General features: G+C 37.4%; 2 protein-coding genes across 3 annotated transcripts in view; both read right to left on the reverse strand.

Annotated features, from left to right (window-relative positions):
• Positions 1–349: 349 nt before the first annotated feature.
• Positions 350–3,850, reverse strand: gpr84 (G protein-coupled receptor 84). The gene is made up of 2 exons (XM_032548413.1): positions 3,557–3,850; positions 350–2,229 (listed from the first exon to the last, which is right to left on the reverse strand). The coding sequence occupies exon 2, from the start codon at positions 2,220–2,222 to the stop codon at positions 1,032–1,034; it is 1,191 nt and encodes a 396-aa protein (XP_032404304.1). The 5' UTR covers positions 2,223–2,229; positions 3,557–3,850; the 3' UTR covers positions 350–1,031.
• A 6,092-nt stretch (positions 3,851–9,942) lies between these two features.
• Positions 9,943–23,586, reverse strand: part of LOC116710279 (zinc finger protein 385A-like) — a 45,648-nt gene continuing 32,004 nt past the window's right edge. For both annotated transcript variants that reach the window (XM_032549251.1, XM_032549252.1), the window contains exons 4-8: positions 17,278–17,458; positions 16,521–16,829; positions 14,701–14,888; positions 14,530–14,616; positions 9,943–14,428 (exon numbers count right to left, since the gene is read on the reverse strand). In XM_032549251.1, the coding sequence (XP_032405142.1) occupies positions 14,207–14,428; positions 14,530–14,616; positions 14,701–14,888; positions 16,521–16,829; positions 17,278–17,458 (987 nt within the window). In that variant the 3' untranslated portion in view covers positions 9,943–14,206. The remainder of the gene's footprint in view (positions 14,429–14,529; positions 14,617–14,700; positions 14,889–16,520; positions 16,830–17,277; positions 17,459–23,586) is intronic.

Consider the following 23,586-nt stretch of genomic DNA (forward strand, 5'->3'; position numbering starts at 1 on the left):
ACTCCCCAAGCTTCAAAACAGCCATAGACAATGCCGTCTGTGTTCCCAGATGGAGGCTTCAATAAATTGCTAGCATGTCTGCACACGCATATTCCACCCATTTTACATCATCATAAAGGCCAAATCACCTGAGCCCTTAGCTTTAGTCATGCTGTGTCAGCACAAATAAGACAGCGTTGAGACAGAGCAAGTTCCTGAATTATTGGAGTGTTGTGTTAGCTGGGACTGGCCTGATCTAGTTAAGCAATGAGGGCTCTTTCTGGTGTGATGTAATGAACACTTCCACAATCTGTAATGACAAAGCACCCTGCTTTTCCTTCTTATCCCGAATGACGTCACGACACAGTTAACCTCTTAAAAAAATACAATTTATTGCACAATAAACAACATTTATCTGCATATTGAATTACAAAGTGTGATTTAAATTTATACTTCAAAATAGATGTAAATATCTATGAGATATAAGGATATAAGTGAAGGAGCTGTGATTTAAAATCAGATTTTTTTTTTACCTGATCAAAAGAGCTCCGATCCAGAACCGCACAGCATTCTGGGAAATATGGGCAAACCTCTCAAAGTTGGTGGAATCAACCGTATCAACTAACTCATTCTTTGGTTACCTAGCAACAACCAGTTTCAAATTCTTTCCAACTTTAGTTACCTAGTAACAACCTGTTGAGTAACTTGAAGTTTAAGGTTTCTCATAACTGTTTAAACATAAAGACCAATGGCATGGAGTAGAAACTGCAGATAAAACAGGAAAGGTTATGCATTGACAGTATTTCAGATATTTAAAACAAAAAACTAATTAATAATTATCTATATTGACAATTACTGACATCGACTTCATGATAAGTTTTTTTGGTCATGTAGTCCAGTTCTAATAAACTGAATAAAAAGTCAACCCTGGTAGCTTTCAGGGGATGTTTTCCCTGAGAGGAAGAGCCCTGCTGCATGACCCAGAGAAGAAACCGGGAAGCCTGAAATGGACACTATGGACTCGTGGATCAGTCAAAATAGGTTCTATGAAATCAAACTTTGTGGGTCTGACACCAGCTGCAGAGGCGGGTGAAAGGAGCAGCAGCTCGGCTGAGCAGCTCGCCATAGGCCTGCCGAAACTGTCTGTTCATGAGCGCATACAGAATAGGGTTAATGCAGCTGTTGAGCCAGGTGAGGTTGGCACAGAACATGTGCAACATCTGTGGGGCGCGGTTTTCTTTGTCGGCTATGTTTAGTAGCATAAATGGGACAAAGCAGCACACAAAGCAGAGAAACACAGCAAAACACATGCGGGTCACACGCTTGAATTCGTTATCCTCTGGAGTAGCAGACTGCGAAGTGGGAGCAGTGCTTTGGGTCACTAGCTTGTCGTCTGATGACTTTAAGGGTAGAGCTGAGCTCTGAGGTGGGAGAATAGCCTTTTCGTAATGTTGTGTGTTTTGGTCCGGTTCTGCTTGGCTGCTCATCTCTGAGCTACATGTCTTCCCCGCACCACTTTCCACTCCGCTATCGTCCGTCCCCTGAGCTGAAGGAGCAGGTTTCTTCTTAGAAGAGCGTTTACTCAGCCTGTAGCGGAGCAGGGCTTTTGATGCAAGCCTGACTTTTTTGTAGATGAGCATGTAGAAGAGTCCAACACATCCTAGACCGATGAAGAAATAGAAGAAAAGCAGGATGGTGGTGTACGGGCGGCCTTTGGTGCGATGGAAGCTGCAGGTGCACACCTGAGGCACAAACACGTAAACAGACCAGAGTGGGCCGAAGCTGGCCAGACCCAGACCCCAAGCTGAGACCACGAGTAAAGTAAGTCCAAGGTTGGAAAACACCCGGTCGAAAACAGCTCTTTTTGCAACCAGGAGGTATCGGCTCACCGCCACCAGGCAGAGGGTAATGATGGAGACGGAGTTGGAGAGGAAGAGGAGCAGCCCAAAGAACTGGCACCAGACCTGACCAGTACGCCATCTGAGGTGCAGGTAGGAGTCTACAGAGATGGGCTGCAGGATGGTGCAGTAGAGAAGGTCAGCCACCGCCAGGTTAACGATGAGGACGTTGAAGCGAGTCTGGAGACGGGAGTCCAGGGCGAAGGCCAGGACGGTCATCAGGTTCCCCACAGTTCCAGTGATGGTTACACAACATCCCCACAGCACGGCAAAGTACCGGTACTCCACCACCGAGGAGCTGTAGCAGGAGAAGTTACTGTCCTCTATTTGGTTTGTGTAATTCATCTTTATGCTGTGAAAATAACAGAGAAGTTGGTTTCCTTTAACTGAGAAGGAAGTTATACAGCAGGTAGACAAAATTAGTTCGCCACTTCCCTCTGCTGCTCTGCTTGAAACCACTAGTGTGGGTTTTAGCTTTGACAAAATTTGGTTTCTTTTTAGCTGAGTGGGGGAACATAGTCGTCTAATTTTGTTGCATAATGTAAAAATATTTACATAAATGCGGTTCATAATTCACAGCAGAAGAGACTATTGCCGTTTTCTATACTTTTATAATACGACCACCATATACGTATATATACAGCCCTGTAAAAAATTAAGAGACTACTTAAAATGATCAGTTTCTCTGATTTTACTTTTTATATATTTACATATATACGATGGTTATTTCCCAATATATACTGGAAGACTAATGGTAAGAGGGATGGAGCAAACTGCAGGCCAATCCTGGAATAAAACCACTTACTAATAGAGGAGTTTAGATCAGTGTGTGAAAATATAATAATATAATATTCCTGACTTTCAAATATATTTAAGATTGGAAAGTTGATGTCTCCCTAAAATCTGATAGAGTGAACAAATTTTCAAAAATCTCACTCTCTAAAATTGCTTATTTGGTAGAACCAAACCCCAAAAGACCTACAGCTGTCATCACAACAATAGCTGACTCTACAAAGGATTCACTCAGGGGAGCTGAATACAAAACAATGCAACATTTTTTAAGATTTATATCTGTAGTACTGTTGAAAACCATGCAGCATTTGCTTTCCTCTATAAAACTATTCACTGTTTTCACTTAGGACCTGAATAAAACTCAACATTTAATGTTATTACTTAGCAAAATGTGAAAAGGAATACAATAAGGAATAAAATACATACTAAAACACACAGGGTGCAATACATGTTACACTGAACAGACTCCAATATAATTTGAAAAGTTTAAATGACATCTGTGGTTAATAAAACCAACATTATCAGATGAGATAAAAGCCGGTTTGCACCTAATGATGATGAATAGATCGTTTCTACATCCTGAAGGAAAGGAGTGGGAATGATCACACAACACAAGCCTCTCTACATAAATAAAAGTACTTTTGCTCATTAAAATTCACTCCGACTAGTGAACAATTTACCCTCGAAATAGGCCACAAGTCAATGAAAGCGTAATGGTTTTAAAATTAAAACTGCAGCTTTCTTGAAAAAGAGCATTGAAATAAAACATTCTGTAAACATCACATCTATGTTTCCAGAAAAACTCCTGAGTTGTTGATAATGAGGCATCTGACCTAAATGTGATGGAAAATTAAGCATATTTAAAGGAAATGAGACGCAGCTCTTACCTTTACGCTGCTCTGTGTCTGTCTAGCAGTTGCTGTGTCTGTTAGTGATTCTTCAGCTCTTCTGACGGGCTGCGTGTTTCTCTTCCTGCTGAAATTACCGCTCCTCTGGATCCTCTTTATTAGGCTGCGATGCTGCAATAAGCTTGTTTTTTTGCTGCAGGCGGAAATTCCTGTTTTCTCAAGCAGAACCTCGTATTATAAGAGAAATAAGTCAACATAGACCTTAATACACAATGAAAAAGCAGAAGATTAATAAGAGGGATCCTATCTGAGAAAAGAAATCCTCAGATGGTTAATGTTTCAAAACCTTTATAACCACTGAAACCCACACCCTAAACTACAGTCCAAAGTAAAACACAAACCATGTTATACTACTGCTGCCAATAACTTTACAGTCACATTTTTTATTATTTCCATTTAAGCTACAAAATTACTTTTGCAATGAAAAATAAATAAAAGTAACAAGGAAGCATTTTTAAAGTAGAAACTGTATGTTTGATTTTAAGTTTCATGCAGAAAAACAGTATTATTCTGGTTTCTTTGAATTTCTGGTTGCCACTTAAGGACAAAGTTTACAGAAAGAGCTGTTCTCCTGCTCGCTTGAAGTTTATAAGAAGTGGCAAGAAGTTTATAACTTTAATGACTAGTGTTACAGGTCCTTGGTACACTATGGTCAGGTCTCCCTTACAAAACTATCTGTTGAGCCTCAGCTTAGCTAAAGTAGGCCTTGGATTAGATCTTCTAACTCTGGCTCTGCTGACAGCCATTCCTTCCTGTTAAAGGCGGTCATTCCTTTCTACTGTCGCCACATGCTTCCTGAGTAGTAGTGTTTGTTTAAGGGTCAATGACTCAGTTCAATCTGCTGGACTTCTGTTGATAGATCACTTCTTCCAGTGATATAATCGGGTTATTAAATAGTCATGTTTTCTATGTGCCTTGAGATAATTGCTGTGAATTGGCATCATGTAAATGAATTAAATTGAAGGGAGCTAAAAGGTGACATGATTCACTGACTCATCCGTTTGTTCTGTGAGTCACTGTCGGTCATTCCCTCCTGAAGGTGCGTCTTTAGGAGAGCAATGCATGAAAAGTTTCTGTCACTTGGTTGAATAACAAGGAAACCACCTGGTGTTTTCTTCTGGCTGAGGATGTTAAATTGATGGAGCCTCTAGCCATCTATGTTTAAGTCTGCCTCCTGTTTCCGACAAAACAACATCCCCTGTCTTTGAGACGTAGACGAACTGCTGAGTCCTGATATGTGTTCATGCAGCTGCTGCGTAGTTTTATAAATATGGAGGTCAGAATATCTACACCACTAAGCTTGAGATTCCCAGAAACTCCAATGCAGGAAGTCCAGGAGTCTTCCATGAAATCGCTTGCTGTTCATGTTGTGGATGAATCAAAGTCTAGACACTATAATTGAACTCTGGCCTCAAAAAAGGCTTCTGAACTCTTGTCGTGGAATAACTTAGCAAAGACCCAACATTTGTAAATGTTTTTCCATTTTGTCTGACGTAGACCGTCACACTGACTCGTAAACTTGGTAAGTCCAACTCAGATACTTCACAATACAGAAGTGACCCAAAAAGAGGAAATGATTAAAGGGTTTTTTTTTTTACTTCCGCCCTAAATTTAGGAGAGAAATTTAAATTTCCCAACAATATATATGTATATATAGTTCAGAGATGATTTTAACATGCCATCAAAATATAATATCTTTGTGTATTCCCCTTTAGCCTTTAATACTAGTAAACAATAATATTAGATATTTGATCAAACCTTACTGATTCACAGTCTCTAAAAAAAATAGATGTACACAACAAATAGGATTGTTGAACTGGAAATGAAATTAATAAAACACTTAAAGTCCATACAAAGGACTCAAAATACCAAATCTGCTTTATTTAGCAGAGAAAAGTGAGGAGTGATGATTATACAAGGGAAAGAGAAACACAATAAGAGACTGTAAAATGATCAGAACAGCAAGAATACAAATTATAATACCAAGGAGCGAACATTCAGGACAGGATCTCAAAACTGCTGTCAGAAAAAATTCTCAAGTACAACTTGTATTTTGTTTTCAATGATGGAGTTTCAAATAATTGTTATAATTAAACCCAAAATACTTTACCTTACAGGTCAAAGAGCACAAATTTATATCAAATGGAGACCAAACAGCTGGAATCTGATTGTACACATTTCATCTTTAGACTAGTTATTATAAACTACAAGACCTTCCTGTTTCTGTCATTGTGTGGTTAAAACAGTCCTTCCTGTAAAGAAACGGGTCAAAAATAAAAATAGACAGCAAAGCAAATGTAGCAAATGAAGTTCATAGTTACCACAATGGCTGCAAACTAGACAACGTTTTATAAAGTTCAGCACATTTAAACGTTTAAACATTTAAACGTTTAAACATTTAAACATGTTTAAACGTTAAACGTTTAAACATTTAAACATGTTTAAACGTTTAAACGTTTAAACATAGCTATGCAGCTATGCTGGACATAGCTGCATAGCTATGTCCAGCATAGCTGCTGGACATAGAATAAAATGAAACCAGTTTCATCCAGTCTTACAGCAAACCTGTGATCACATCAGTAGTTTTATAAAGTCATAGTAATGATTCACTATGACGATCAAATCAAACTTTATACTGTTCTGATGCGCGCCACGTTGTGGTGGTTTAACTTTACGACCACAAAACCTCTACTATCTTGCTGTTTTGCTAAGACTTTTTGAAAATTATTTGTCATTAACTGCTTTAGTACGTACGGAGCCCTCTAGGGGACATGTGGAATTTTTTTTCTTTTGCGTTCCCTCGCAATACTTTTGCGTTACCTCGCAAAACTTTTGCGTTCCCTCGCAAAACCTTTTGCGTTACCTCGCAATACTGTACTGGTCAGTTATGCAGCATAATTGAACACTGCAAGCCTTTCTTACGGTGGGCGCCGTACTTTATGCTTTAATATAAGGTTATGTGAGGTATTTCCATGAATGTTAGTATCTTTTTGTGAAATATCTGAAGTTTTATATCTTTCTTTAGGATAGAAATTGGCACCACAAATCTACGATATAAACAGAAACTTTCAGTAAGTAGGAAAGAAATAAAAAAACATCCTAATTTGGACTATTTCTGAGTTATTATCACGGGTAATAAATCATCTGACAGTTTTGATTGTGTCTCTGTTGTGTTCGTAGTCTGAATGGTTTAAAGAGCTGCTTTCAGTGCCGCTCCATCTTAGCCTTAACAGACATAAACATGCAGGAAAAAATAAATCGATTTTCAATCAGTGTTTTGCACCAAACAGTTTTTATTATTAACAAGTTTTTATTATTAAAAACACAACAAACTAATGATGGTAAAGGACTGCACTGGGTTAACGCGGGGAATCTCATCTGTCCGTGTATCAATCAACTCCAAACCACTTCTTTCTTTGTTCTGTCACAATTATCGATTTATTCCATTTTGATCATCATGCTCCAAACTTTGCAAGGACTGACCGCCCCGCTCACCGCTTCCTAATACACACACAAAGCCAGTATCCTTCCCATTCATACCTGGTGACGTCACTCCCTCGTTGACACACCTAAGTGTCAAAGCCTCCTGTTCCTGTCATATCAATAATTACTTATTTCATTCATATGGCTCTTACAGAGCCTCAGTGAAAACTTGTTTATTATTATTAACTGTTTGGTGCAAAACACTGATTGAAAATCGATTTTTTTCCTGCATGTTTATGTCTGTTAAGGCTAAGATGGAGCGGCACTGAAAGCAGCTCTTTAAACCATTCAGACTACGAACACAATAGAGACACAATCGAAACTGTCAGATGATTTATTACCCGCGATAATAACTCAGAAATAGTCCAAATTAGGATGTTTTTTTATTTCTTTCCTACTTACGGAAAGTTTCTGTTTATATCGTAGGTTTGTGGCGCCTTTCTATCCTAAAGAAAGATATAAAACTTCAGATATTTCACAAAAAGATACTAACATTCATGGAAATACCTCACATAACCTTATATTAAAGCATAAAGTACGGCGCCCACCGTAAGAAAGGCTTGCAGTATTCAATTATGCTGCATAACTGACCAGTACAGTATTGCGAGGGAACGCAAAAGTTTTGCGAGGTAACGCAAAAGTTTTGCGAGGGAACGCAAAAGTATTGCGAGGGAACGCAAAAGAAAAAAAATTCCCCATGTCCCCTAGAGGGCTCCGTAGTATTTGACTGGTTCAGGTATCAGAATAAAGGTAATATTCCAGAGAATCCTCTAGCGGTGTAAAAATCGACATTTGAGTAAGAGCAAATACATACGGCACACAGTGATTGCATCAGACACAGTGATTATTTACTTATTTACTTTAGCCTGAATTTTACTCAACAGAATGTAAACTTATCAAGCAGCAGTATTACATAAAACTTTTGGTGAACATTCAAAATTAAATTAAAGTTCACCTACTCTTTCTTTTTCTGTTCTGCAGAGCAAACCTGATTCCAAGTTGAACGGAAAACTAAAGCAAACAACTCAACATTTATTCTTGTTCGATTTGAACGATACAACAAAGTACTAAAAAAATCAAAAGTATTTAGCTTTCAAAAGACGAAAAACCTTTTACAAACTTAGAAACTGAAAAAAATGCATATATGTATAAAAATCCTTTTTTTTCTGGGAGAAGCAGGGTGATAAAAATAAGAAATTAAATATTACATCCAATAATATTAAGAAGAGTCAAAGACCTATTAATCCGATTCACAATAAATAAATAAAAACATTATCAACCACCAGATGGAGGCAAAGACCTCTACAACAGTTTTAAAAGCAAGTTGTGTTTCAACTGCGGTTTTACATTCAAGAGTTTACAGGTTTATTTTGTTCCCCAGAAAAAGAGTTCGCCATCCGTTTGTTTGATTAATCAGGATTTTAAAAAAGTCCAGAACAAATTTACTGTCTTTAGCACATGCTCAGCTTTTCAGAGGTCAAAATGTTTAAACTACTATTGTCCATTTCTCTAAAGCCATATTTTGCAGAGAGAATACAAATTATAAATGATATAAAACGACCTTATTAGGAATCAGTCAAGAGATGTCACAAAATGCATCTGGGAAAAAGTAATATGGAGTCCCATATTATTAGGACTATTAGGACACTTATTTCACTACTTGAAGACTTCTGCAAACTTTATGTTTTTTTTTAACAATTACACTTTTACCATTTTCTGCTCATTCAGGATATTATAACCATGTCTTGTGTTGTTGAAATCTTCTACAGTATAAAACATTCAGTTTTTTGTGATCATCTTGGGTATTATTGAAATTAATCAAATATCCAATCATTCCTGAGAAATTCTGCTAAAAACTTTGCGCTCTTTTACATATTTTCAACTTGAAATGACATTCAAACTTTAAATTGCAGTCAAATCCTTCAACTACTTTTGCTCATTTCAAATTTTGCATGTTTTTTTACATTTTTTTTTTACAGATTTCAAAAAATCCCTCTGGGAATATTTGCTTGCATTATGCTCAGTCTGCAAAAAAACCCCAGCTTAAACCCTAATGCCAAACCTTATTCCATCCATCCTTCAAACCATAACTCCGACACTCCATACATCCCTCCTTTCTGAACAATTTACGTATTAAATTATGCAGACCAACTCTAAATCTAAACCTAAATCCAACTTTGACTCCAACTCTCCTTCCCGGTGCAGGACGCTGCCCAGAGAATAATCATAACATGAAGAAGCTGCAGAAATTTCCCCGTACTGGTTGAGAGTCGTCTTTCTCCAGCTTCCAGTCTGTTTATTGGTCTATCCTCCTTCTGTCCTCCAAACTCACTCGTCTCCTGCTGAACATGTCCCCACCTGTTGGTGATTTTCACTGTTTCTACTTAGGCAACAACTCCTCCTATTTTTTTTTTTTTACCCTCCCAAGTTGTTTTATTTTAAATTTTTTGCTTCATTGGCTGATTCTTTTTAACAGCATGGCTTTCAGAGTCAACTGAGAGAAGATTTGAATTTTTGTTGTTATTGCAGTGTCTTTGTTTTATTTGTTTAGCTTTTAGTTCCCATTAAAACCATCCTGATGGGGCCTCTTGTAGTGTTGCAAAAAAAGGCAGAAATTTTGTTTTTCTTGCTATGTTGTCAAGAAAAACGTTGCCAACATAGCAGAAATATTAAAAATAAATAAGACAAGGTAAGAGGGAGTAAATGTCTACCGCCTTGGGTTGCACAAACATTTATTTAATTGTTCAGTTGACGGATGTCATGCAGCGTTAACCAATCCTGGTCCTCTAAACTGTTCTGCATATTTGTACTCTGCACACTCCTTTATTTCTTTACACAACAAATATTGTCGTAGAGCAAAATAAATACTTTTTTAAACAATGCACAATGCAGGACGTTTATTTTAGTATTTACAATACACACACAAACTCACTGTTCTACATACATACAGTGGTTTGCTAGATTATTTATACTGCTTTATGTTTTTGCATTTTGTGACTTTGTTGCCCAGCAAAGTTCTGACTGATGATCAGCAGGCAGAGAAGAGAACGTCCTTCCTCTGTTTGGCTGCCTGATTCATTTATGACAAATCCCAGGTACCACTGGAGCTGCTTCCTGAGTCAGCTGTACATTTATGACTGACTACAATCCATTGACACATGTTGTAACTTGTCATGAATCATAAAAAGGAAAAAAAAAAATATCAAAATGCTTGTTGAAAAGAGCAAAAAAGGAGAAGTATAATCATGCAATCTTATCTCCTGCCTGTAGTTAAATTGTAGAAATTGCAATTTAATGTAATACTGTCAAGGAACTGTATGCCACAGAAGTTATTTTTTATTGTTTTAATGTTCTTTACTGACAGCTTGGACAAACAGTGCGGTGGGTCTGACTGTCTTACAGTGTCAGAAGATGAACAGCTTTCTACAAGTATTAGTTTCATTCACTGAAAATATTTCATCCTCTGATAATGCGACTTCTTCAAATATTATATACAGTTTTCATGACATATTTTTCTAACTTCTTATTAATTTTATTTTTTCAAATGTTTTGTCTACTCCACTGACCTACATGAACTTATTTAACGCCTTGCTGCCCCTCAACAATTACTAATAGAAATGTGAACCAAAAACATAGTATAACTCAATTCACCAATTCAGTTAGCACAGAAATATTTTATAGTTAGTGATGTCACAAAATAACAATGTCGATAAAATGTAAAACCTTAAATGTGAATCTTTTTTTTCAATAACCATAATTATAAGTTTGAAACTATGAAAACAGCATTTTGGCTGGAGTAACAAATGGTTGAAATTTTTCCTCTATTTCAGTCTAAATAGTTTTTTTTTGGTCAAATGTGACATTGTTATCACATTAATTATTATTAATAGCCTGCCTCTGATTGGCCGGTCGGTTCTTCCTGATGTCTCCTCCTCCAGAAACGCTTTGAGGCAATTAAATTAGATTGTAACTCAAAGAAGAAAATAAATAAAAACTTGACTAAAATAGATATATTAGTTTTTCAAAACTGATGCTCCTTCACATTGTTTTATTTTTTGAGTAATTTATCTGTTATTTAATCTCACTTCTTCTCTCACGAGTTTGAATAATTTAGGGCTTAACTCACAACTTAGAGCAATCAAATATAAATTTATTTTAAGACTTTTTGAAACATCTTTTAAAGGAGGGCATAAAATACAGAGAGCACTGATACGAGATTAATGGATTTCCTTTGAGTTTTTATTTAAATTAGTCTGTTACTTTATATATAATAATTTGTATGTGTTACATTAAGCACTTGCATAAAAATGTTTAGAAATGAAATATAAGTCAGAAATCAACACTTCTTTTAACCATAAACTCAGTTTAATGATTTCATAGTTTAAATCTAACAATAAGGAAGCCCCAACATGAACAGTTCATCGTTTTTTTTTTTGTTTTCTTTTAAATAATCTACATTTACAGTAAAGTTTCAATACACTTCTCCTAAGGAACATTTATTACATTTCTCTACATCTTTTTTATTGCAGTTGACAAGAAAAAAGTAACAGAAGTGCTTACGGTATTGCTACGTTTCCCGTTTCCTAAACTTTTCTTCCAATGATTCCCAATTCCTTACTGAGAGCTTCTGATAGTTACTTTTGGTGATCAGAGTACACAGAAAAAAATACTGCTACCCAAGTCCAATACGATCCGAAAATGTGACCGTTTTTGGTTTCTTTAGTTGTCTTTGCATACATCTTCTCTTCAGTGTTTGTGGTCCTGGGTGTGTCCCTAGCTGCTGGTGTCTTTGTTCCTACTGGTTCCTGTGTCCTCCACTGCCGTTTCTGGTGAAAGGTGGTTCTGTGTTTGTGTGCCCACGTTAGAAAGCCCGGCGATTGAAGTCATGAATGAGTTGTCGTCCTGCTGCGCTCACAGTGTGAAACTTATTTCAAGAAGCTTCTGTGCGGAGTGGATGAGAAAACGACACCAGAAATGCGCTCCTGTGCGCTCAGCAAGGTTTCTGACAGAATGGTTTGAGGAAGAGTTCATTGGTAGTACAACGTCTTCATTGAGTAAAAAAAAAAAAAAAAAAAAATTATTGACTTTCTTTTAGCAATTTCTCCAGCCTTACTGCATTGTACACATAACACAAAAAACAAATACTGACATCTGCATAGTGCAACAGCAGTTTCTTCTTTACAAATTCCTATGTATATCACTTCAGCTTTAAGATGCAATATAAAGTCCTACCATTTGCTATTTCCCCTTTGCTTCTTTTTTGTGTCCCACAGAGGCAAATACAGGTCAGCCATTAACAGGTGACCAGACAGAAACCACAGAGTCATCTGCTAATTGTATGAGCCACAAGAGCAGAACGTTACAGTGGTATAATCCAACCTACGATGACAGCTATGGCATGAGTCCAGCTAACTCCAGACGCATGTACTAGATCTAATTCTGTGTTTTTATTATATAATTGCTGTAAAACTGTAATGCAGAGAGATGAACATAATAAACAAAAGAGAGGTAGGGTTTTAAGTCCGCCACATGGGATCTTAGTGCCTCAAAAATATTAATACCTCTTGAACTTCTTTGAACATTATGTTTGTGTTTTTTTTCTTGGGTTTATAAGTGATAGACCAACACAAAGTGGTTATTCAGATTATTCAAGTTTTTAAAACTTGTTTATGCAAAAGATTTCTAAAAAAAAAAAGAAGATGGTGCGTTTGTCTTTGAGCCACTTTACCCCGATACTCCTAAAAAAGTTAACAGCGACCAATTGCCTTAATAAATTCTGTTAGAGAGCGTCAACTGAGAAATTTTGCTGAAAGAAAGTCAAAAGAAGTCAAATTTGTAGTCTGCTAAAAATCTACATAGGTGACACAATAAGCACAGGGAAGAAGGCGCTCTGATCTGATGAGGCCAAATTGAACTTTTTGAACTTTGTGTGGAAGAAAATGACTGATCCAAATTATATGATCCAGATTACATCATCACCACTGTGAAACATGGTGGTGGCAGCATCATTGTGTGTGAACAATTTTCTTGGGAAGAGACTGAAAATCTGGCCAGAGTTGCTGAATACTGTACAGGTTGGTGTAAAATATTGATAATATCAATACCAAAGTGGTATGAGTATTGGATTGATACATGCAGGATAAGATTGATCCTTTAGTTTCAGATTCCCTCTTGAAATGATATTTCATTTTTGTACTGTAGATTCTCAATTCTACCTTAATTTATTTTTCTTCAATTTGCTCTCAATTGATATTTTTTTGCACTTTATTTAGAAAACTGCACACAAATTTGTTTTGATTTTTCAATGTTTCTCTTCATCACGTAAATATGTTATTAAAGTATTTTGTAGACACCAACATACTTTATCTAAATTCTGTCCTAGAATTGTTTGTTTTGAATTAACAAAATAATTCAAAGGAAAAACCACAAAAGTTTGATGCTGTCATGCTTAAATAATTAATATCGGTATTTGTATCAGCGGTACTGGCCCTGTATTTACCTGGCATCAGATTGATACCAAAATTAACCAAAATAACACTTTGGTGCAAAGTCCAGAACTAAATCTGACCGACTCAGATTTAGTTTTAGTTTCAGATTTTGTTTCTGCAGTGAGACATGTACAGATGCTCCAGTCTGACTGAGATTGGGCTTTATAAGAAAGAGCAAAGATTTGAGTTTCTTTATTTAAAAAGTTGATAGAAAAACGGCGACAGAATGTGGTTCTGGACATTTTTACTTTGAGGGGCTGAAAACAAATGAACACTACCGTTTTCAGATTTCTTTTTTGTGTTATTTTGTGAACGTTGTGTTGGTCCGTCACATAAAATCCCAGTGAAACGGTTAAAAAACTTCAAGAAGCATGAATGCATTTGGACACTTGTGTAAGAGTTGAAGACATCTAGCTGCAGACTCGAAGACGTCCTCTTCAAACAATCAGCTCGTAGATTTTGATCACCAGCTGATGCTCAGGTGTTGAAGGAAAACTCGAGAGGATAGAAACATCTCAACACATTGAGGAGTAATATTTATATCTTCTATAAATAAAATAAAAAGTGCAGCCAGACCAGCCAGTTTGGCTCTCAATGGCACATGATTGCCTCCAGTTCACAGTGTGCTTCTTGCTGATTCTTCTCCATTCGTTCACCGTTAGTACGGAGTGAAGAGGATGGGCCCGTGTGTGGTGCGGATGGGACCCGGGGCTGGCCTCAGCAGGCTGAGGGGCGTTCCCTGTAGCAGGTGTGGGTGAGGGTGGGAGGTCGGCCCAGGAGGCCGTAGGGCCAGTTGGTTTGACGACGCTGCTGCCGCCATCGCTGCGGCGACAGCCAGAGGACTGGGTAAAAGTCCAGGCCCTAGGGTTTTTGGAAGTTCCTTTGAGAAAGTTCAGAAAAAAGGAGGATGATTCGTTAACTACATTTGAAAATAAACCCCGATCAGCAGCAGGAACATTATAAGACACCATAAACATTTACCATAAAGTCTGTGCGCTTCTTGTGCCGACTGAGAAGAGGATTAGGTTTACCCGCAACTCCGTCCCGATGCCTTCTGCTCGATATATGCTGCAACACCACAGACCAAAGAACACGGATACGTTTTTATGAAGCCATCGCTCATCATGAGCTCTTCGTTTTGAGTGTTTTTACCTGTTTAAGCTGCAGCTCAGAGTTGACTCTGACGTTGCATATCTCACAGTGGAAGGTGCGTTCCTGAGTGTTTGGATCAGAGGAGAGCTCGCCTCCCTGATCAGGGCTGGGTTTGGGACCCAGGCGAGGGTATGCTTTGATGGGTCCCAGTCCACTTCGAGCCTCCAGGATAGTTTTGTGTTTGGTTCCTGTTAAAGAAGAGATCATTTGGCTGAAAGGTCATGTGTAGCACTGCTTTCAACTTAGAGCAACATAATTTAGCTTTAGAATGATCTTGTTTTGTATAACAATCTCAGAAATGTGATAATTTCTTAAAACATCTTTGCTTTTTTCAGCAAAATTATTTATCTTTAATTTCACTAAAATAGCTAGAAATTTCCAGGATATATTTTGTACATTTATTCGGTGAGGGAAAAACACCAACATGTCTGGAGCTACAACTATTTTTTACCCCAGTAATATCTATAAAATTAATTTGAGGAAATTGATCTTTTACCTTTTGACTGTTTGGTTTATGACGCTTTTTCTTTTGACTTTCTCTTTATCAGGAGTGCCAATAATTTTGAAGAACAGTATGAAATACTTATAGAGAAAAAATGTTTCACTTTTCTATTGTGAAACAATTTGTTTACAGATTGTTTTTTTTAGAGAAATAAAACTCAGAAGTTAAATTCACACTAATAGTAAAAGTTGCAAACAAACCCTGGATTTTGTACTCCATGCCACTTGTCCTTGCTTTCCATTTATAATGAAACATTACATTTTTGACTCCTGCAATAATTTCTTAAACTCATGAGATTAAAAAGCCCTTCAAGTGGTACAAGGTTAAATTGTTACTGTTATAGCTGAGGAAACCTCGAGGGTTACAGCTGAAATGAATGAAACTGCAGAGGATGGAAGAGTCGGGTTTTAGATGTGAGATTGTTCGTCTGAATACGCCAAGTGACTGAGTTTAGTTTTAAATTTTAATGTTCAATAGATCAGAATATTATTGAAAAATTAACTTTATTCCCAAAAGAAAATTCACAAAGTGCAACACATTGTATAGATAGACAGATAAACTGAAAATTTCAAGCCTTTTTTTCTGTTAATTGTGGTGATTTTCTAAGGTGGCCGACGTGCAGCACAAACTGAAACCCACTGCGAACAGCTGTAAATGCAAAGCAGATGGCAAAATGAGCTGCAAACACATGAATGATACAAAAACAGATGCAACAGAAAAATGCTGCAAACAAAAAACGATGCAATCACAAACAAAATGTTGCAACACACGAAATAAGAGGAAGAGCAGAAAGGCTGCAATTAGTAAAAACAACAGCAGGTATGAAATCCTGCAAATTCCACAAAACTGAAGTACTCCAGACCTGAAGAAGCATTTTTCATTTGTGTTTGTTTCTATTGTAGGTTTTTGATTCTGTTTTGTCTGCTTACAACATTTTTGTGTGCAGCGTTTTTCTGTTGCTTTGTGGTTTTGTGTTTTAACGAACAAGAACAAAAATGTTGTAAATTTTACACACTGTACCTTTAATACATAAATGTAGGATTGATCAAAGTATGCTTAATATGTGATTAATGGTTGTTTTGTTTTGTTTTTTCCAAAAGGCAGGTTTTGGTTGAACTGAGCCTCACCAGGACACATCTTATTTATTGAGTGTGTGTTATGGGATTTTTATTCATTTCGGAATTTCACATCAAGAGGCACTGAAACACTTTCATCGGTTTTCTATTTGCTTCTAAGAGCTCTGAACTTGCATTTTGAAGAGGTTAAGTTCCCACAGTTTTCTCTGTGATCTACTCAAGTTTCTGCAGATTGGACCAACCTTTGTTATGAGCCTCCAGCTGTGAAAGGGAATTAACAGCTACTTTGCAGAGAGAGCAGTAGAGCAGCTTTTTGGCTTTTTCTTCCTCTGACTCTCCTGAAGACGGGCTTGGTGCCGGGGAGGGGGTGTCAGGTAGAACGGCCGCTGCTGGGTCCCCAGAGGAGCTGCTGAGTGTTGCCGAGGAGGAGGGAGAGGATGGCAGAGGTGTGCCGACAGACGACTCTGCGTCTGCTGAGTTCATCTGAGTTGTTGGGAGGTGGTTAGGGGTCAAGGGTGAATCTTTCAGGCTGGGGCAGGACTGAGGATCATCTGTAAGCAACAGAAATATTTCTGGTCAATGAATTATTTATCAAAAACCAAGCATGAGTCATACGGCGATGATCCAGACGTGATATAATAGTCTAAAAAAAACACGCAATGCCTCCAGCAGTAGTGCTGCGCTTGCCGTTTCCCTGAGGTCAAACATACTGCAGTGAGACTCCAGCTGGATATGCAAACAGCAGGTCTGACCAACCCACTGTGACAGGACATGTTTACATGATGGAGCTTGGCGGGGTTTGTTTCCGGGACTCATTGCGTAACCAAAGATTTCTATGGCAGGTAAAAATAAAACCAATAACATAAATTATTTGTAAAACAAATAGCCACTGAGCTGAATTTTTAAAATGAGTGACATAAATATTAACTTCGTTCAACAGATTATTTGATTTTTGACCGATTTTTCTATCACCTTCCATGATTTAGGTGACAGTCTTACCCCGCTTGTTGGGATTAGGATCAGATATCGGGCTGGACGGCGTGAGGCCGGGTGGGGAGGGCGAGGATGGAGGCTGAGGTTGCTGTTTGTCTCCATCATGGAGACGTGATGTCTTAGACGTCTCAATGCCCTTCACCCTTCGAGCATGGCGGTTCCCTTTATAGTGCGCCTCTGCTTGACTCTGGGCAAATACATATACATGACATTATTGCATTACGTATTTTAATTATTTTTTAGCTTCTTTTTTTGACATCAACATTCACCAGACACACAGATTTAACTGGATTACACCTCAGCCAAACGTTATGGTTGTAAAAACCACCAAGACTTTCCATCATACTACTATGATACACCTAAATTCATTTTTAATGATACTGCTGCACTCTTCTGGTCAGCTGGCTGAAAGAAGGTTGCAACTCTCTTGTCACTTTTGATGTAGATTAGTGAGAAATTATTGGCAATTTATTAATATTTTTAGATGATAAAATGATCAAATAAAACGGATAAAAGCACAAACGTTGAAGACACTTTTGTACACATACATACAAAAACACATATAAGTAGCAATCTAGAATATAAAAAACTATATAATTGTACTCGCCATGAGCACTAATAGTCTAAACAGCAATAAAATAAAATGTAAAAAGAGCATATCAAAGTTTGTAATGGTAAGGTTAGAAGTAAAAATCTTTAAACAATAAAAATGTGAACTCCATTTAGAACCCAGGCTGAATAGACACATCTGCTTTTAGTTTTGAAAACATCTGGTCCACAGACAGCCTGATTAATTAACCAGCTGTTACACTCAATAAAGTTCAGAATGACAAAAAGATAATATTCTGCTAAAATAAAATTTTAGTGTTTATTTTATTATGCTGATTAAGTCTATCCATAATGATTTACAGTATTGTTATTACTGTAAAAGTCAATATGGTTTGTTTCTTTAGAAATATGAATAATAAATAATAAGAAGAAATGTTTACATTATTTTATATTTCTCCACCTGTGACTGTTTTCCACACATTTTGCAAAAACGAAACATTGCATTTTTTACTCTTAAGTAAAAGCAGTCGTCAGGATTATACACACCATAATTACTAATTTTATGAAATTCAAAATAACAAAAAATTATTTAAGGGTAAAAATAATCAGTTGTATTCAAAATATATTTGCTTTAAAGGAGGGAGAATTACAATTGAAGTCGTTTATAATGAACAGCTGGATTGTGTTTCTGTGCGTGAGACTCAAACAAAAGGCTCAGAAACAGGTAGAAATATGTGGTCTTCATAAAATACAAATAAATTTAAAACCTTTAGTCCAGAAAATGAAATTGTACTAAAGAAGACATGTGAGGTCTTAGTTAGGAACAAGGAGAGGAACCACCAGAAATAATCCTGTCCATAAAACAGTTTCAGTCACGATGATACAGAACAAAACAAAACAAAACAAAACAAAAAATTGCTGCATGACTGTAGAGATAATGCAATATGTCTGCAAAAAACAGATTGGCTGAAAAACTGGAGGCAGAAACAAAAGGAAAATCAAGACATGAGAAATAAAACTGCAACAATGTGGAGGTGTGAAGATTTGATACAAACATTTGATTTTAAAACAAATGAAAACGTGGAAATCTAATCGTCTTCTGTTAATCAAAGTGTTTTTATTTTCCAACTAAAGATGTACCGATCAACACCAGTTCTTCTATTACCAAAAAGAGGAAAAAAATAGGTTTTAGCTTATTCTGTCTCTGTTTCAGCTGTAGCTCTTTGTTTGAGGTAATAAGTTTTAAATCTCACAGAAAAGGAAGGAATCAAAACACTCTTCTGTTTTATGGTTCACAATCTTTGTTTGTAACCTTTATCAAATTTTTGTTAAACCCAACAAAGTGCATCAAAGTGCCTGCTGTGGGTTGATGCTTTTGTGCACTGAAAATGGTGGGAGTTTGATGCATTTAAACAACAGGGGCAAGAAAATCAGATTTTTCATTGTGACCTCCTGTGAACCCTGTTTTTGTCCACTGCAGGCACCGAGTTATTCCTCGGTTTGAGCGTCCCTCTGGTGACTGCACAGCCAAGCTGGCATGATGTGCTGATGAGGCTGCCAGTGAGGATCAGCTTCTGAATTTTTATGTCCTCCTTTGCCACCAAACCACAGTTGATGATTATTATTGAGTGCCGAGATTATCTAAAATGGGTTCTGCCAGCAGCAGTCGGAATCCGACTGCCAGTTCAAAAGATGCAAAAGAGGTTCATGCCAAAAACGTAAAAAAACAACAACAAAAAAACTGGTGATAATATGGAAGTTTGTGATGTGGAAATTGGTTTTTGTCATAAATGATTTGTTTGTTTCATACAGCAACACTGTTACATAAAGCTCACGTTCTTTCAATTCAATGTTCTGGAAAGTAAAGTTTTGGTAGTGCTTACACTTTTTCAAAATTCTCCACATTATTTCCACAAGCTTTAAAGTATTTTGATGGGATTTTATGTAAGAGAACAATACAAGGTAGTGCATAAATATTACATAAAAAGAAACATTATTTTTCAACAGATCTTATAAATACAAATTGAGAGTCTGAATCTGTATTCAGAAAACTTGAATAAATACTTTTAGAAATACCACTTGCTGCAACTAGAGAATTTTTTTGACAAAGGAACAAATCTTAAATATATTTCCTATGCTTGTTGCATGGATGTAAGGTGGGTGTTTTTGCAGACGGTTCTGGTCTGAATAGGAACTAATTCTTTCTACATACTGTAAATGATGCAATGTATAAGTTTCACATCAATCATCAATATGTAACATTATTCTGAAAACAGGCTATGTATAGAAAAACAAGGTCAAAAACAGATAAATCAAACCAACATAATCAAATAAACATTTTTCCAACATAGTACATATTTGAAACATTTATGTTTGTGGTTGTAACCTGACAAAATGTCAAGACGTTCAAGAATATGTGACTAGCTTTACTTTCAACCATATCACGTCATGATGGCATAAGAAAATGTATTTGTTGTGGCAAATAAGTTGAAGTTGTGGTTTCTGTAGTGCCTCACAGTTGTGCTGCGGTTAGCAGAGCTTCTTCACTGTAAGCCGGTTTCTGGTTAAAATTAGAGAGTCTCTGGTTTCCTCCTACGGCATGATTGTGTTCGTCTGTCTGTCTGGTGAGAATGGCGATCTGTTCTGGCCTGACAACGTGACTTGAATCGATGGAAGTCACTAAAGTCTAAGAAACTTTTAGTGAGTTTTTAGTCAAAAAACAAATCACTGTTGTTTGGTGAGTTTTAAGTAAGGCTTATTTTGCTCTGACTTAAATCTTAATTCTGTCACACAGCAGAATCACACACCTTCACACTCTCACTTTCTGCCTGACAACACATACAGTTATACTTGTTTCCTATTTTATCCATTACACAGCTCAGGGACCCAAATAAAGCATGTCAAAGGTGTTGGGGACTCTAAGGAAGGAGGACATGTGGGATGTGTCCAAGATGCCTCCGTAAGTCTGAGGTATTAACTACCAGTGATGGCTACCAATGTAGCCTTCATCCTGATTGGCGATGACAGATAGGCAGATATAGCTCTGCTAGAGTAACTCTACTCCCCCCAGCTTCTGTTCGCTGAAGCCCTGCAATTAGCCAAACCCACGAAGGCCTGCGACTCAACATGCAAAAGCTACAGAGGAGAAAATAACCGATATTCCTTTTCTCCTGCATTTATAGCGTTGTATTTTTTTGTGTTAGTTCACATTCTGCAGCCAGGTAAGCATATTTTTTCCTTAACATGAAGCCAGCATTATCCACCAATGTGCAATTATTAGGGCAAAATATGATTCTGACACTTATTGAACACATTCAGTTCACCGTTCACAGCATTTTGAAATAATGAATTAGTCAAATCCCAGCAAGTTGAGCTTCTGCTCATCCATATTTAAACAGATTTTCAGACCAAAAAAATAATCAGATGACGCTCTGCAGTCAGACCAATTGAAAAGGTCTCCTTCTAATTCTTATGACATAATATTATTCCCTAATTTTAGTCTCATCCAGCGTCTCCTCTGAGTTGTTTCAATCTAACTCAGCCTGTGGCACACAGGCTGATTTGGGAACGAAATTTGCTTCATCCCAGCATGATCTGCTTAGTCAGACAGTTCATGGCCACGGAGAGGACAGGTGAAGCTGCTGAGTCTGAATCAGCTCTTTAGGTGGCATAACAGCACTGGAGCTCACTCACACATCATGAATCTTTAATGACCTTTAGTGACTGGAAAAAAAGATTGAAAAGCACAGTACTGTTCTTCCACATATATTGTACAACGTATGAAGAAACTAACACTGAGCTTTGCTCAAGCAACCATTTTTGATGATGAATAAAACCTTGGCAGATAAATTAGAAGTTTTTTGATGTTTTTGTTGATACAAAGAAATTTAATTACATTTCTAAAATATCTAACCTTAAACTTGGTAAAAAGCTTGAGTATTCACTTTGCTTCAGATAAATTGTATTGTTGAAAACTTTTGCAAATCGGTTCTAGAGGTTTTCAGTAAGTACTGAGTTATCCAGCACTGAAAAGCACTTTTTAATTTGTGAACAAGGCCATTAATTGTTGCATGGAGAACTGAATGGGGACAAGGTAAAGTCAAGCTGTACAATAACACCAGACTTTATTTCCACAAATGAGTCAAATTCAAGCAGGAAACAATATGAGGATGTTTGCACACATAAATAATTTGTTTTTGAAGATGCTAGATTCAGTCCTGCTTTTACTAATGACCTTCATTTGCAGGTTAATGAAATCATACATTAGAAATTAGATGCAACGTAATCAACTGATGTCCTCAGTGACGATGTTAATAAAATCTAAATGGGACAAAATATGACATTTTTTTCCAGCTCTGTCACATGCCAGACACAGCCATGCAAAGGAATATTTAAACGACTGAGGAACAAGAAAAGGGATTTAAGGAGAAAATGAGAGCGAGAAAATGTTACTAAAATCCTTTTTCTTGCTAAGCAGGATGTGCTTTGATGTTTTATCTCCAAAGCGACAAAAGGGCAGAAAGCAGATAGAGCCGGCTGAGGAGCCAAATCTACTGCGCTGAAGACGAGCAGCGGCGACAGGAAGAGGGGGTGGAAAGAAGCTGGAGAGCGGGAGAGACGGAGATGGTGCACAATGCGGACCCTCACAAAGGGAGAGGCAGTAAGACGAAAACTGATGAGGGAAATTAAAACATTATCAAACAGGCAGTGAAACATGGCAGCCGGAGCATACCGGGAAGAGAAAGGAAGGGATGAGCGAGAGGAGTCCGGCGTGGCACGGCGGCGGTGACGATGGCTAATGCAGCACACTGTGACGTCAACCTTGCAGCAGAGCTGAGCTCAACACTAGCAGGCTAATCTGTCCTCTGTGGCCTGCAATGAATTGCAGTGTTATAATTACAACACATGCGGGTAAAGCACCTGCCTCTCAAATGCCTCGCTTAAGCAATTGACCTCTTGCAGCCAATACTTCTGTTTACATCAACACAACATGTGAATACACATCAAAGAGCAGGCATTACCAATTGTGCAAGTTTTGTTTTTCAGCCGCTCAGCAATGTCTCTTCTAATATTTATGTTAATTGTTATGAATTTGGTCATAAGCACAAAGGAGCCAAGTTGATAAGAAGTGGTGATATTATGTTTGAAACCTCATAATCGAATGAATGAACAAAAGGGAAATATAGTGGTCGCTTGGAGATCTATCAAACCAGCACCTTGCTGATTTAACAGAGCTCCATCTGACTGACGCCTTGTGACAAAAACTAATTTAAAATAATAAAAGTCTGGCAGCATTCTGGTCAGTGTTGTAATTTGTGCTAAGGACTGAGATGCATGTTTCATCTAAAGGCAGTCTGGCTTCAGCTCTTTAATTTCTACAAACAACTGATTAGCCTCTTCAGCCAAGAGGCTAATCAGTCCAAGTTTTACTCACCAGGGTTTATTTCCAGTGTAGCAGCTGTCAGGATTGCCAATGCCTAGGAAATATTCTGTCACAACACCCCAAGTCCAACAGGTTTTTTTTACTGTAACTTGTCATTTCAAGCTAATGGTGCATGAATGTGGGAATGATGGTGCTGCATATAGCAGACAGATGAGAAGGAGAAATGTTTTGACTGCATTGTCTGATATTCTCTCTATCACTTTAGAAAAACACAGAGAAAAAGTGAGTTATAACTGCAGGTAATACTTGCATTTAGAGAAATCAGATATCGATTGGTTTAATAAGGCAGTCTGCATTTATCAGCAGCTGTTTTGTACTGACAA

The sequence above is a fragment of the Xiphophorus hellerii genome, chromosome 20, assembly GCF_003331165.1.
Source record: "Xiphophorus hellerii strain 12219 chromosome 20, Xiphophorus_hellerii-4.1, whole genome shotgun sequence".
NCBI lineage: Eukaryota > Metazoa > Chordata > Actinopteri > Cyprinodontiformes > Poeciliidae > Xiphophorus > Xiphophorus hellerii.

Coding starts and splice junctions, on each gene's coding strand:
- gpr84 (XM_032548413.1), bottom strand. CDS start 2,222: ATGAATTACACAAACCAAATAGAGGACAGTAACTTCTCCTGCTACAGC.